The sequence below is a fragment of the Gavia stellata genome, chromosome 3, assembly GCF_030936135.1.
Source record: "Gavia stellata isolate bGavSte3 chromosome 3, bGavSte3.hap2, whole genome shotgun sequence".
Taxonomy (NCBI): domain Eukaryota; kingdom Metazoa; phylum Chordata; class Aves; order Gaviiformes; family Gaviidae; genus Gavia; species Gavia stellata.
In genome coordinates, this window is record NC_082596.1 from 78,453,388 (window position 1) to 78,467,589 (window position 14,202).

The 14,202-nt window shown below is 39.0% G+C and overlaps 1 protein-coding gene across 1 annotated transcript in view; it reads left to right on the forward strand.

Moving 5' to 3' along the window:
- ADCY2 (adenylate cyclase 2) overlaps positions 1-14,202 on the forward strand; it is a 227,558-nt gene that overhangs the window by 61,005 nt on the left and 152,351 nt on the right. Inside the window, exon 3 of the mRNA XM_059836040.1 lies at positions 3,553-3,714. Within this exon, the coding sequence (XP_059692023.1) occupies positions 3,553-3,714 (162 nt within the window). The remainder of the gene's footprint in view (positions 1-3,552; positions 3,715-14,202) is intronic.

Below are 14,202 nucleotides of genomic sequence, written 5' to 3' on the forward strand. Positions count from 1 at the left end.
TAACATAAGGTCATCAGAAAAGTCTCTGAGAATCAAATTCCTAAAGCAATCTAAGTTCAGATCAGGACAGAAAGTGTGTTTTGCCTAGGCAGTTGTAGTGATGATTCACATCAAAGATTGCTTCCAAACCAGTTTCTAAACAGCGATAGGCTTTGTGGTTATGACACGCTTTGGTGGAACAGGCTGCTTTTAATAGTGTCAAAAATAGTGCACTGCAAATAATACTGTGTTGACTGATGGGTTCACACACCAAGCGCAGACATGCAGTGATGCACATTAGCAACTCTTGCAATGGGATAGTGGGGTCCTTCAGAGTCTGGCATCACTGCTTTTTAATATTTGTATCGGCAATATTCTGCTAATTCTTACAAAAAGATCATGAAAAGGGTCAAGGGCCACTGTCCATTCTGCAGACTGACTCAGTCCAGAAAGCCTGTCTCCTCTTTCTACCTGAAGAACCACCCTACCTAGAAGCCTTTGAGTATCATCTTCTGCAGTATCAGACTTAAATACAGCAACATTTTTAAATATGTTGAAAGGTCCCAAGCTTTACATACTATGTATGTCTGCTATCAGGATGAAGGGTAGAAGCATCTTATTTCAGGCAAGAATATTCTTCAGCCATGGTGAAACCAAAAAGATACCTCTATGATAGACGGAGCTCTCAACTCCTTGGGTCATTAGACCATTACTGGAAATAAGAGAAAAGGTGTGTGGCCAAGATCAAGAACCATTGCCAGGAGCCATTCCTACATCCGTTTTGGATGAGAATTTCTGTCTTAGCATGGCTGATACCTCTCCTGCTTTGCAACAGCATTCTCAGACCCAAATTTCAAGATGCAAATATAAGAATTAACAGGTCAATTTGTTATCAAGTGTTCTTTAATACAGTTCCAGTCCAACTCAGCCCATTTGATGCTGAGTAATGGAGAATTTGAGGTCTGAATATGTAGTGTTAAGAGGGCTTGAAACTTCTAAAAACTCTCTGTTTGTAGTTGTGGAAGGTTGAAATTCTTCGTTTATTTTGACCAAGGAAAGTAGTGGGGTAACTTAAAGAAAGAGTACTTGTTTACAGCAGTATAACAAATTTGAAGCTGATCCAGCTGCATACCACTAAAAGCACTGCAATATACCAAAATCTTTTTTACGTGCTTAGTAGTCTGTTTTATCTCAAAGTTGAAATGCAAGACCATCATATTATATCTTATATCCACTAATGAGTTTTAGTAAGTACCTAGCATGTACCTCACAAGTGGGATGGATCATTTAATCTGGCTATAAAGTCAAACCCTATTCAAGCACAGAAAATATGCAAGTTCTATTTTTTGGAGACAAGACAGTTAGAGAAGGATAATTTTTTATTTTCTAATGATAAAATTCTCACAAATATGTAAATGCCATCTTCCCCCTAGTCAATTAGAAAGCTCAACTTAGAAACAACAAAACCTTGTTTTCATGAAAAGTCACTGGGATTGAAGGCATTTGAAATCCTTCTTCCAGGACTAGGGTCCAGGATTCTTCTTCAAACCATTTTGTAACTGGAAACATGTCCTAGGCAGCTGGTCTTACATGCTGGTAAGGTATTTTGCCTCTGGCATCCATTCATCTTATGCCTATATTAGAGGACCTTTCACATCCCTTGTTGCTGCCTAACTCATTATTCAGGTTTTCCCCCTACCCTGATGCCTGTTACTGTGACAGAAGAAGATGGGATTGCTTTAACGTGATTTGTTCTCAACAAAATCACATTGGCTGTTACTTACATTTTTCTTAACTTTCAGAACTCTTGATTATGAATTGTTTCATTATTTGGCCTGTTACTGCTCCAGGAATTGACCAGTTCTTAATTCATTAGCCTTTTTCCCAGCCTTTCAAAGATACATCCTGTGTTTCCCTTTTCTAGCCTGCCAGAACTTTCTACGTCTTTCCCAAGTTTTGAGACTATGAGTACACTCAGTATCACAGCTGATTTTTACCCAGCCAGGACAATTTGAAAACATCATACTTGCATAACCCTTTTCTTATCCAGACCAAATTGTACACCCTTTTCTTTGCTGCTGGTTTTACTAACATCTGATCACAGTTAAAACTTTTAGGGAGGACTGAAACTAAACAGATGTCAAGCATTTCTGTTTCCTTGTGCTATCAGCGGGTAGATTGGAAGAGTAGAGAAGCAAAGTTTTTCCTTTGTCTTTTTGTTACTTTATTTTCTTATTATCTTTCACGTCCTTTGCAGTTCCATTTCTTTTCATGCGATTGAACTTTTTGACTCTGTGAGCATAAGGGGTGGTTGGGCAGCACCAAAAAGAGTATGGGTGATCAGGAAGGAGTTGGATTAATCTTAATGGAGGAATCAGAGAAAGATGAGCGGAGAACAGAAGTGGACTTCCTTCTCCATCCAAGTCTTTCTCCAGGATGGAGAAGAAGGCCTCCACTGACTTGCAGGTTCAATTTTGGGTTCAGTTTTGACTGTGGAATCATCGCATGCAGATGTGAGGAAAACACACTGTCAATAAGAGAAGTGAACAGCAAATCATTATTGCTGATACCTGCTTGGGAGCTTTCTGAGTTAAATACTGTGTGTATATGACTGTTAGATGGTGAATAGCCTTGTAAGTTAACTAAAACTGGTGGAAAGTCTTGTGTAGGGATATAATTATATTCAGGCTGGCACATTTTCAGATTTGCCTACGTAAGCGTGCAAAATCTGTGTCCTAGTTATGCTAGTTACACTTTCTGAAATATGTGGTGGAGTTTGGAACATATGCATACCATCAAATACATAATCTTTTGTATGTATAACGAAGGAGTCCCTTTTGCTGTTGCAGGTTGGGTTGTGCATTTGGAGAGTCTGCTCCATAAAGTTAGCGTGGATGCTAGTAAGAAGCTAACAGTAAATTCTGCTTATGGGTTGTGATTGTCTGGTTAGTTTTCATGTCCACATAAACGTATTAGCTTAAAATGTAGTGTTTTAATGGAATTTGACATATGTTGTGTAGATACACATGAAGTATGAACTTACGAAACCAAAATGCTTGGCTCAACTTTGGCTTTTTTGCATAATGTCATGTTATATTAAATCATGGATTTTTAGTGCATCAAGGTGAACAAAATATCTCTGAACTGAAATTCTTTAGGCTTTGTGAAGGGGTTTGGCAAATTGTTTTGTAATGCAGTTCACAATCAGAAACCACCAGTCCCAGGAGAATTATGCTCTAACTGTAAACAGAGTGTTAATAAAATTAAAATTTGAAAAGATAAATTTGAACTGAAATTTGAAAAGTTAAATAAATTGGAGTACTGTGTAGTCCTTGAACCAGGAAGTAGTACCTAGAAAATGCACTTCTTAAATCAAATATAATGTAATTTTTCCAACAATTCTTAAATTAATTTTTCCTAAATCAATTTTCTGCAGTGGTTAGCAGTAACTTTTCTGTAAAAAAATGATGTGTAACTTTATGCTGAAGACAGTTCAAAATTAAATGCTACTTTTTTAATGTTATTCCAAAGTGAATTTGACATGCTTCTTTTTTGTCTTGCTGTCTTGCACAGGTATCATTTTTCTTGTTCATTATTTTTGTGGTGTATACCATGCTGCCCTTCAACATGAGGGACGCTATAGTTGCCAGCGTCTTGACCTCTGCATCTCATACGATTGTGCTGAGCGTCTGTCTATCAGGTACAGCTGTTGTAAAGGAACACTTGGTTTGGCAGGTAGGTGCTTTGTGGAATTAATAATTAATTGCACACTGAATAGCCTGGTAAATGAGCCAGGAGTGCCCCAGTTGGTGCTTGGGAGTATAAACTTATTTCTCTCTTCATTTCTGTATTGCTGCAGACTTAATTCACAGGTAGTCACTTTCTAATGATGAGGGTGTCAGCAATGTTACGTCTTGCTGAATCACACACTTAAGTGGTAGAATCTACAGCCATGTAGTGCTTACCAATATAAAAACTAACATTGCTCGAAAAATTATGTGATACAGCTATATTCTGGTAGATGCATTACCACTCTGGTATTTAAAACACATTGCTCCTCTCCTCACCTCATTAAAGCCTAACTTCCAAGACCAAGGATTTTTTCCAGGTATCAGTGTTATCTTTGAGTCAAAAAGGCATTGTTCCTTTAAATACCCTGAGGTCTGCTGGGTTAAAAATCTGTGAAGACATTGCCCTCTCCAAGCCTGCTGTAGGGCTTGTCCTCCGTCTGTAATTCTCAGCCATTTACAGGAATGGTTGGGCCCCCTGATTGAAGGGGACTGGCTGGCTCCAGACTCTATGACATTTAGGGAACCCATCTGTGTTTGCAGTTGGGTCTTGGCTTGTAGCTCAACTCTGATACTTTGCTACATGATATGCTGCAGATTAATAATTTTTACAAATCCAAATATTAGGAGTTGTTTTTCTGTACTGTTTTGCAGAAGATCTTTTAAATGGTGAAATACTACAGTTTTTGTTGTAGTACTGTGATGATCCCAGCTATCGTTGATAGAAATCTGTATTTTTAAGGAAAAATTTAATTTCATTTTGAAAAAGAAACACATGGGGTTTTTAATATAATTATGTCATTTTAGGGAAACAGAATTATTTTACCTTTTCCATCAAAATGACACTGAAGCTTAAAAGTAACTACATTTTTATATACATACCAGTAGAACAAGAAAGGTAGACATCATGCAATTTATTGTGAACAGCATGAAGAATGATGCAAATATAGTTTCTACTTCCCTTTTAAGTTACTTCAGCCTTATTTTGAAAAACATTGTGCCTCAAAGTATAACTTCAAAATTGCAGTGATTTTACAAAAGTCTTGCCTTGTAAGTTGTTGTTCAGAAAAATAAATTTTATTTTGAGATATGGCTGCAGATCTGTGTTATATGGAATATTGAAATTGAAGTCCTATAAACAAAATATGTTCTAAAATGTAGTTCTCTGTAGAAATTTTAAATGGTGAGATAAATGGGTTTGCTTTTCTCTTGCTGATTTGGGTTAGTTGCCCATTTTTTGTGGATGTTGCCAAGTTGTGCTGTATGTTAAGCAAAGACTGTGGTCATCTGCAGTCAATATAGTATTTTAATAATTCAGTAATACAGTTATTGATAATTGTAGTGGAATAAATAAGGGAGAATGTTATTCTTGGTTTATATATGGCTTTTATTCTGGGCACAGATATGCTGCTGAAACAGTATTAATGTTTGCCACTCCTTCCCTAAAAGCGTTTTGGGTTAAAGTTGCTGTTTGCAGAATTTATTTATTTTTCCTGCCTATCTTTCTAGAGCATTAAAATTTGGTATATCTAAAACAGTACTTTCAGAAGATGCTATATTTTTAGACACATCATGTCTCCAGAATCAAAAGAAATAAATCATGGGCTGTGATGTACAATTAGTGTCTTTCATCTGTTCTGTAACTTCCTGTTTCATTCAGAAAGAGTGGAAGTCTTCAAGCAATCTGTAAATTTGTTAAGACTATTTAATTTCCAGGATGTTAGTAATTTTATATTCTCTCTTAGTAAAATGTATTAAATGCTCCGAATAGTCTGGCAGTTACTGAAAATACTGAGTGCACTGTGTTCTTACGAATGTGTGGAAGGGACTAAATGCCACTATCGCAGTTCATTTGCCCTCTGTACACTTTTAGATTACTATTGTTTATACTTTGGAGTGTAAGCAAAAAAAAGTTTGTTTTGTGTTCTTTGCTTTTGAAAATTGAGACCGCAAATAAAGGATTAGATTGGAGATACCGATTACACTAAAAAGAGAAATAACATTTGTCAGTGATATACCTCAAGTTGGTGTAGGATAAGTGTTGTGTCATTAGCAAAAAAAGAAAGAGCTGGGGTATAGTTATTTAAAAGGGCCATGCTGTTGAATCTTTTCTTTTTTTTTTTTTTTTTTGGGGGTGGGGGGTGGGGGGTGGAAATACATATATATTGGTGTGGCCTGAACTGAAGCTGCTTTGCACAGTTCAATCACTAAAGCACAGAGATGAGGAACTACCAGTAGACTGAAATTCAAAAGCTTAGAGAAACACATTCAGGGCTAAGTAGGGTAAATCTGGCTTGTGGAGCTACACTTAGCTTTGACAAAAATATATTATTTTGATTTATCTCAACAGAACAGGAGAAAAATACATGACACTGTTAGCAATGAATGGTGTATCTTTCTTCTGGCATGGAATTTTTTTCTAGAAGACAGATAGGGAACCAGTAGTATGCGCTTAAGAAGCAGACAGACAGTGGTATAACAAATCTACCTAAAGGTAAGCATCAGATATTATAGCATATATATCATGTATATGTAGCAAGTATTCTTCTGTAGAAAGTACCTGCATCTCCTTTATAACTACTTCCTACATACTGGAAGACTCTGATTAAATCTTCTCTGAGCTTTCTGTTCTCTTGGCTGAACAAACCCCATTCTTTCAGTCTTTCTTCTTAATGTCAAGTTCCCCTGCCTTATAATGCTTTTGGTAGCCCTCTGCTGGTCCCTCTCCAATATTTCAGCATCTTCCAGTGACTCTGGTTGGTATCCCATAGCATTTTGGAAGTTAATCATACCTTCAGCCTATCACTAGAGAAAAATTGATGTTCAGAAGTATGTGCTTATTTTGAGATTTGGCAGAGCCTATCTTACTGTTTTTATCATTCCTTCACAGAATCACAGAGTCATTAAGGTTGGAAAAGACCTGTATGATCATCAAGTCCAGCCATCAACTAACACCACCATGCCCATTAAACCATTTCCCACAATGCCACATCCACATGTTCCTTGAACACCTCCAGTGATGGTGACTCCACCACCTCCCTGGGCAGGTGGTGGAGCTTTCCTCTGTACAGTTTTACACCCAAAACTGGCTTCAGTAAAGCTGAAAGGCTTAACATGCTCTTGATTATCCAGTGTTGGTTGCAGTCGGAGATAATGAGATAAAAGCCTCCTGCTGGGATAAAGAATCCTTCAACACTCTCTCTGCTGGTTACATGAACTAGCTTCTGTTTGACCGATGCATGTCTTTCGGGGAGATGGCATCCACCTTGGTTTAAAAATTGGCAATGATGGAGATCATCTTCCACAAGCCTTCATATTTTTTCCATGACTGTTGACCGTTAGTGTTAAAATTTTGTTCCTCTTTCCTAGTAGGAATTTGTCTAGCCTTGTCATCTAGCTTTTGGATCTTGTTTCTTGTCTGGTAGACTAGCAGACCCAATAGTATCCAATTTCTGTTTCTCCCATGGGAGCATTTCTAGACTATCATGAATTTGCCTCATAACCTTTTTGTCAGTAAAATAAATGAGTTTTCTGCTTTTGCACTAGCTAAGCCTTTCATCACTTTCACAGTTCTTCTTTGTGTCCTTACTTGTGCTTCATCAACATCTTTCTTGCAACGTGGACATTAGCCTTAGAGGAACATGCCAGGAGCAGCTGCAGCAGTGCTAAATGCTAACAGGGGGCTAGGTCTACAAATGGGTTAGTGTGCTGCAGGGCTCAGCATGGAGACACAGACTCTACAGTAAAATACCCAGTTAGTCTCCCCTTGCAGTTCTGTGGGGAGTTTAATGCACAGCTATGGGCTCTGTGACAGGGAGGAGGAAAAAGAGTCCTGTGTTCCAGCCTCAGTTTATGAAAAAGTAACTGTGTACATATGGGGGTTTTTTCTGTTGAAAACTTTAATCCTAACCCTTACAAGGCACACAGTCTGGAATCCAGGACTCTGCCCCCTCTTTCCAGGTGAGCATCCTACTGCCAAGCAGAGGATGTTGTTCTGTCTGCTCCTGGGAGCCTGGTGGTTAGGACTGCTGCAAGAGAACGTGGCGTTCTAATTATGGCGTTAAGGCATTTGGCTCAGAAGACTTCAGCGACTTAACATCCCTTTCGGTTATTGCTTGAATGGAAAGTGTTTCACTGCCATCCTTTGCTATAAACACATAACCTGTTTCTCCCCAACCCAGAACTGATTCCAATTAAATACTTGTGGTTTTCCTCCTTTGTTATCAACTGCTCAACTGCTCTGATCTCATAATGGGTTGATACTGTTGTTAGAGGTCATTTTGTTCTTAATTTGTTAAAAAAGAGCTAACTGAAATCATTAAACATCCTATAAGCTTCTGTTTTTCTTTTTCCTTATGTTATATATAAGGGGTGTGATTTTTATTTTAGTCTTTTAAAAAAGTATTGTTGTTTTACTCTCTCAACAAGGAAATTTGATGCTCTTGTAATCTTTTTTCATTAGCTGTGGCTAAATGTTTTCCAAACCTTGGCTGGATCACTACAAACTGTCATTCGTGGTTTTTTTTCTTTAAACTAGTCTTTCTTACCCTTTTAGATTTTTCAGCAGCTTCTTGCAACACTGTAAAAGTGCTCCCTTTTAGAAGCATAAATAAGAGTTTCTTATGCTTCCATATCTCATTAGCTCCTAGAAAAAGATATAATTGACATGCAGCATATACGCATATGCCTTTTGTTTACACCACTGATTTAAACTTATCTGTTAACTGAACATCTTTAACAGGGGATGATATTCACAAAAAAATGTTTTATGTAATAGAGTGGCCTAACAGCAAAATACAAATAAAAAGCGTAAGTTCACTGGCTAAGAAAAGAAGAAAAGGTACAGCTCTAGGGCTCGAGAAACGGAATAGAAGTTGCTTTATGCCATTATCATGCAGTACAAGAAAAAATCATGTTTATTAAAAAAAAGGCTGGAAAGAAAGACCATGTCTTTAAGTACGTTCATTATTGTATAACCCCTGAGGCTGTATAACTACAGAGCGATAGCTTAAGGCACATAGGAATTTCAGTAGGCTGAATGGCTAAAAGCTGTTGCTGTGCATTGAGTTTATCCTTCTTCCTTCAATACCTTTTTTTAAAGGAGATGCGGAGCCGTTATTCATGAGGGTAATGCAGCTTAAACAGCTCATCCTTTCTCCTGAACAGTTACATGAAATAAGTTGCTGTTACCCCTGCTGAAAGGGTGGAGGGCAGCAACTGCTGCTGAAGGAGGGAGACCGTATTTCTTGTAGCAGCACCTATAGGTGTCCCATCCCTCACCCCTTTTTCCCTTCGCTCTCCACACCCCAGCAGCAGTCTGGCTCACCACATTGTGCAGCAGCTGCAAACCAGTTTGAGAGAGGAATGCAATGTCCTGCATAGCACAATATAGTAAGCATATTTTTTTATTATTGCACATGTTTCTTTACTCTTGATTTTATGCTTAAATCCAGGCAGCTATTGAAATGCCCGCTGCTGTGGTTTTTTTAACTAATTTTTACAATCTGCAGGTATACCTTGGGTTTCACTCATTCTTCAAATCAATCTCCACAGTTTGGACGTGCTTATGAAGAGCCCGCTTGCCTACAGGAGTATAGATATGTAGGAGAATGCGTAATTGCATTTCATAGTATTCAAGCATTAACCTGGAGAATGTAAACATCTTCCAGGAAGTCCCTAAGGCTGGAAAGAGAAGACCTGCAATACTTAATACAATGGAAAATTCAGCAAAGGCTGAGAATTGCAATGCCATTGAGAAATGAAATCACATGTGCAGGTGGCCATGTGGTTTTTCAAAAGCAGCATTTACCTGCGGCCCAAAAGCAGCATCTAAGAAATGCATAGAAAATAGTTCTGGTGAGATGTGTAGGAAATCATCAAAGCACAGAAGATAAATAATGCCTCCTGTTTTTAAAATAATGGAAATATCTCCAGTTAGCATTGATTCATAAGCTTTACTGAAAGGGTCAGATTGCCTTTTGTGTCCACTTCATTTAAGTTAATATTATTATCAGCAACTAATTTCACCTGTATATTTATTTATCACTCTTATACTACCTTAGCTTACATTTCTCGTCCTAAGAATTATGATTTTATTTTAGCAGTCTTAATTTTCCGAAATATAAATTTATGTGATGAACCAAGTCCACAGTCCTTTAGTATATTAATTAAATTATAAAATGTCTATGTTAGAATGCTCAATCCTAAGGCTGCTATACCTCCAAAAATGTAAAATGGTTAAACAGGTGATTGGAAATTCCAGTACTTCTAAACTGGAACAGAAAGCAGTGTGCTGTAACAGCTGTACCTTCCTTTCTCGCATAACATTGCTGGAGCAGCAACTAAGTTATCACCATACAGAATACCTTTTGTAATGGAGTTGTATTCCATATCCTTTTAAGGATAACATTAACGTAAGCAACTTACCAGTGAAAGGCCAAATCTATGCATTCAGAATTTTGTGATACTATCCTTCCAGGTAATTTTTCTAGAGTAAAGAATCTTTAATTCCTTCAGTTGAGTTAGTTTTGCTGTTTCCATTTTCATAGACATTGCCTAGCCTTTTCAGTTACATAGTACTTTTACAGCTTTGTATTATTTGTTGAATTTATTGCAGCTGAAGCATAAAATTCTGGGCGAGATATTCTAGACATGATGCTTTGTCATTTTATGTACTCGTAGAGTTATCATCTATCCCTATACATTATTTTCAAGAATTCAGTAGAAGAAAAATGCCTTTCACTATCAAGATGTGGATACATTTCCCCATCCTGTCAGCCACTTTTGGTGCAGTATAAAAGAAGAGGGATCAGGAGCACAAACACCTTTTGTTGCATAGAGAAGCCTTTGGCGAGTCAGAGTCCAGCTGAGATGCCACCCTCCCCAAATTACTGACTTCCCGAAGTCTCAGTGGTTCAAGCCCCCATCTGTTCAGAGACACCTGCAATAGGATGTGATCTTTTTATTTGTCCTCTGAGCCCCTGCCGCCCCCCGATGCTAAGCTGCTGCTCAGGCAGAAGTCATGCCTTTTCCAGTCACCTTCCAAAATTTGCACTCCTGTGCATTTCGGAGCTGCCTGGCTTTTAATTATTAACTACAGCCTTTAAGCGCCGATGTTATAGGCACTGTGGAAGCATGTGATGGAATCTGTTAATGCTCCCAAAAAAACAAGTGGAGGTCAGAAGCAAACAAGGTAACACAAACTTCTGCCACATATATTTCTTCTTCACTTCTATCAGCTACACTGCTCATAGAAGGGGAGCCGTTCTTCTGGACCTGGAGCTGGGTGGCACAGCACAGCTCATGTTTATCTGCCTAAATTCCCACCCCTCCTTCTTTCCCCAAACAGGGTGGCCACATGTCAACTTTCTCCAGGTAATACCTGGAATGTTCTGTCCGCAAAGACATGTCAAGGCTCTAGGAAAATATTGGTTGGCCCAGATCAAAATGATGCTAGAGAGAGCAAGATAACTGCTGTACAGCAGTGATGGTCACAGAGCTCAAAACTGCCTTCCAGTCTTGTTTGGTTTATCAGCAGAGACACAGCTGGAGGACAACATCTGCAAACCCTGAAGTAATTCTTAATTCTTCGCAGGGATTGCACCTTTGTTTATTATACAGCATATTCTTTCCCTTCTCAAGGTACATCTGTTACTGCACACCCAGTGAGTGGCATCAGTATTTGTTCTGTGTGGGCCTGAGAAGGAATCATGCTTCTCATTAGTTATGTATAATAAATCATGTTTATCTGCTGTCAGTTTCAACACGTTCTGGGTATACGAAAGACTATATCCTGCATGTTTGCTGCAAAGGTTACCTGCATGGACTCTGCTATCACTATCAGTTTCTAAGTGGGACAATGTTAGTTACAGCTGATGTTTGGCTCTTTCACGGTTACTGGTTTTGTTATGTATGTTTTAACTTTGATAGCAGCAGTCTGAAAAGAACATAGGCTGTGGCTTATCAGACATGAAGATATGTTCATGAATCTATTTGCAGTTTTATTTCCTTTGTCCCTTTGAGGATGTATTTTCTCATAGATATATAGCAGTCTATCAGCTCAGAAGACACAAGGACACAGGCTTGAAGTAAGCAAGCTAGCTCTGCACTGAGCTAGCTCAGGTTCATGGGCTTTAAGGAGTTCAGTCAGCATGAGATCACTTACGCTCCTCTGGAAACAGAGAGCTGTGCTTGCAGAGGTGTGCCTGAACCTGAACCTTAGGCCAGCTCCAGTGTCTTTGGATATACAATAGCATAGTTAACCCACAACCCTCTACACTGTTTTAACAAATAATTTAGAATCATCAATGTCCAAACAGTGTAGGTGTCCAGAAGATTCAGCTGCTTATAGACACACAGAACTAAGACAGACTGATAGGTGGCCAGTAATTAAGACCTCAGCAGGGCAAGAAACAAACACCAGAGCAAAATTACCCTAAATGATCCCAGCAGTTCTCAGTGCTGAAGAATGAAGCAGGTGTGCTCCACATCCTTATCAATCTGACTCAGAGAAAAGTTTCTCCTTGATTCCTAAGCAAGGATAATTGGTTCCACTGATCCTATAAATAGGAAGACTTCCATGCCTGCAAAAGACTAGCTATTCAAGATCCCAGTGCCTGTCCTCCTTACAGTTGTTGCCAGTATCTGCTACTTCAGAAGAAGATGCAAAGAAGAATTTAAAAGTTCATCTGACCAGTTTTAAACTGGGGGAAATTATTTCAGCCTGTTCCCATGCAAATGAGTAGCTCAACTCTGAAGGGCAAGATTTTGAATTCCTCAACACAGACGCACTCTTGTCTTTTAGAAGCCAAAATTGAGTTTTGCTCTGAAGAGATAAATTGAGTTTTGCTCTGAAGAGATTTGCTTTGTTTGTTTAAAAGATTTCTAAGGGCCACCTTTGAATAATCTTCTTTGTCTTGAATGCTGTCTCACTCTGTATGGTCTTAGTTCAGCAATGGCTCTATCACAGCAACATTTGTTCGGTCTAACTACAGCAGGATTTGGCTGTCCTGTTTGCTAGCGTTATTTGCCACGCTTTGTCCTAAGAATCGTAAAGATGAGCTCTTTCCCAAATTTTTTGCAGACAGGAAGGGACTGTGTGTCCTGATGAGCATTTACTCCCATACTTACTTCTAGTGAACCTGTTTGGATTACTCAAGGAGGTTTGCAGTAGCTTGTGTGAGAGAGCTTCAGGCTCTGAATGAAAATACGAGGTGTGCAATAATCCTGTTTCCTCTGCTATGTAGGTGGTGAGATGGAGTTTCAGCTTCTGCCGGAGGTCTGCTGGGTTTTGCTGATGGTCTCTGAATGCTGACTGTTGCTGACCTTTGCATACACACACGTGCACTCTCTCAGAGAGAGGTGTTTTGGATGCTTATACGCTGCTTGGCCTGTGGAAAGAATGGCCCATAGTAACAATGATAAATGCTCCCAGGCTGTCTGCCTGCTCCAGGCAGCTCGTGCAGGCCAGCGGGCAGGAACAGAGAGAGGAGGTGGTGTGCTCCCAGTATGACACCCCTCTGAGCCTGGCTGGGCAGTGAAGTGGCGGCATTTTGACTGAGTTCTTTTGTGCTAACATGCTATTTAGGTCCACTCACTTACCATGTTTAATTACTTTCATAACATCAAATCCACTCAGGTTGGTTAAGACGCTTAGGGCTTGTCTTTGATTCCCTCCCCACCCCCTTCTTTTTAGTAAAATAAGCATAGGATAACACTTTGAAATTCTTAAAAGAGCAGAAATGGTCATGATGTAAAAAAAGAACATGCAGCAAAAAGGACAAGGGGAACAAGAAAAAACAGATGGAAATTATCCATGCAAAAATGTTGACAAAAGCATAAATGCTAATAAGTAAGAGAAGTGCAACGCTGAAAAATTAAAAGGTAGATAATAAGGCACCTTTGATAACACTCTAAGTACAGAGTACTAAGTGATGCTCTGCATAGTTTGCTCTAAGATTTTGCTTCATTTGCTGTTCAGTCATTGGTGGTGATACCTTTTTTTTCTCCTATCTAGCAGTTTAGACAGTGAATGTTTTCCTTGAGTTTTTGGCTAACTTTCTCACCTCAGTTCAGTTCATTGATACTGCACTGATGACCTCTGAAGGCAGAGATGATTCCCTTTCTACTGTTCTTGGTATTGACCATGTCACTTCAGAGTCTCTTGTACATGCTACACACGTAGTCGCCTAAATCATTATCTAGTTATTTTCTCTCTGCTACATCATTTCAGCTTCCATTGAGCTGCATCAGCTAAAAATATTCCTGAGTCAAATCCTGGGGTTGCACACGAGCAGAGCTGGCCTGCCCAGGACAGTGGTGGAGCAAGCAGCAACTTTTGTAAACGTGTTCTGAATTCTCCCTGGACCTACCTGTGTTGACAGTACTGGGCTTTGTCAATCACCTTTAAACTCCTGTTCAGCTAGAGTAGAGTGCA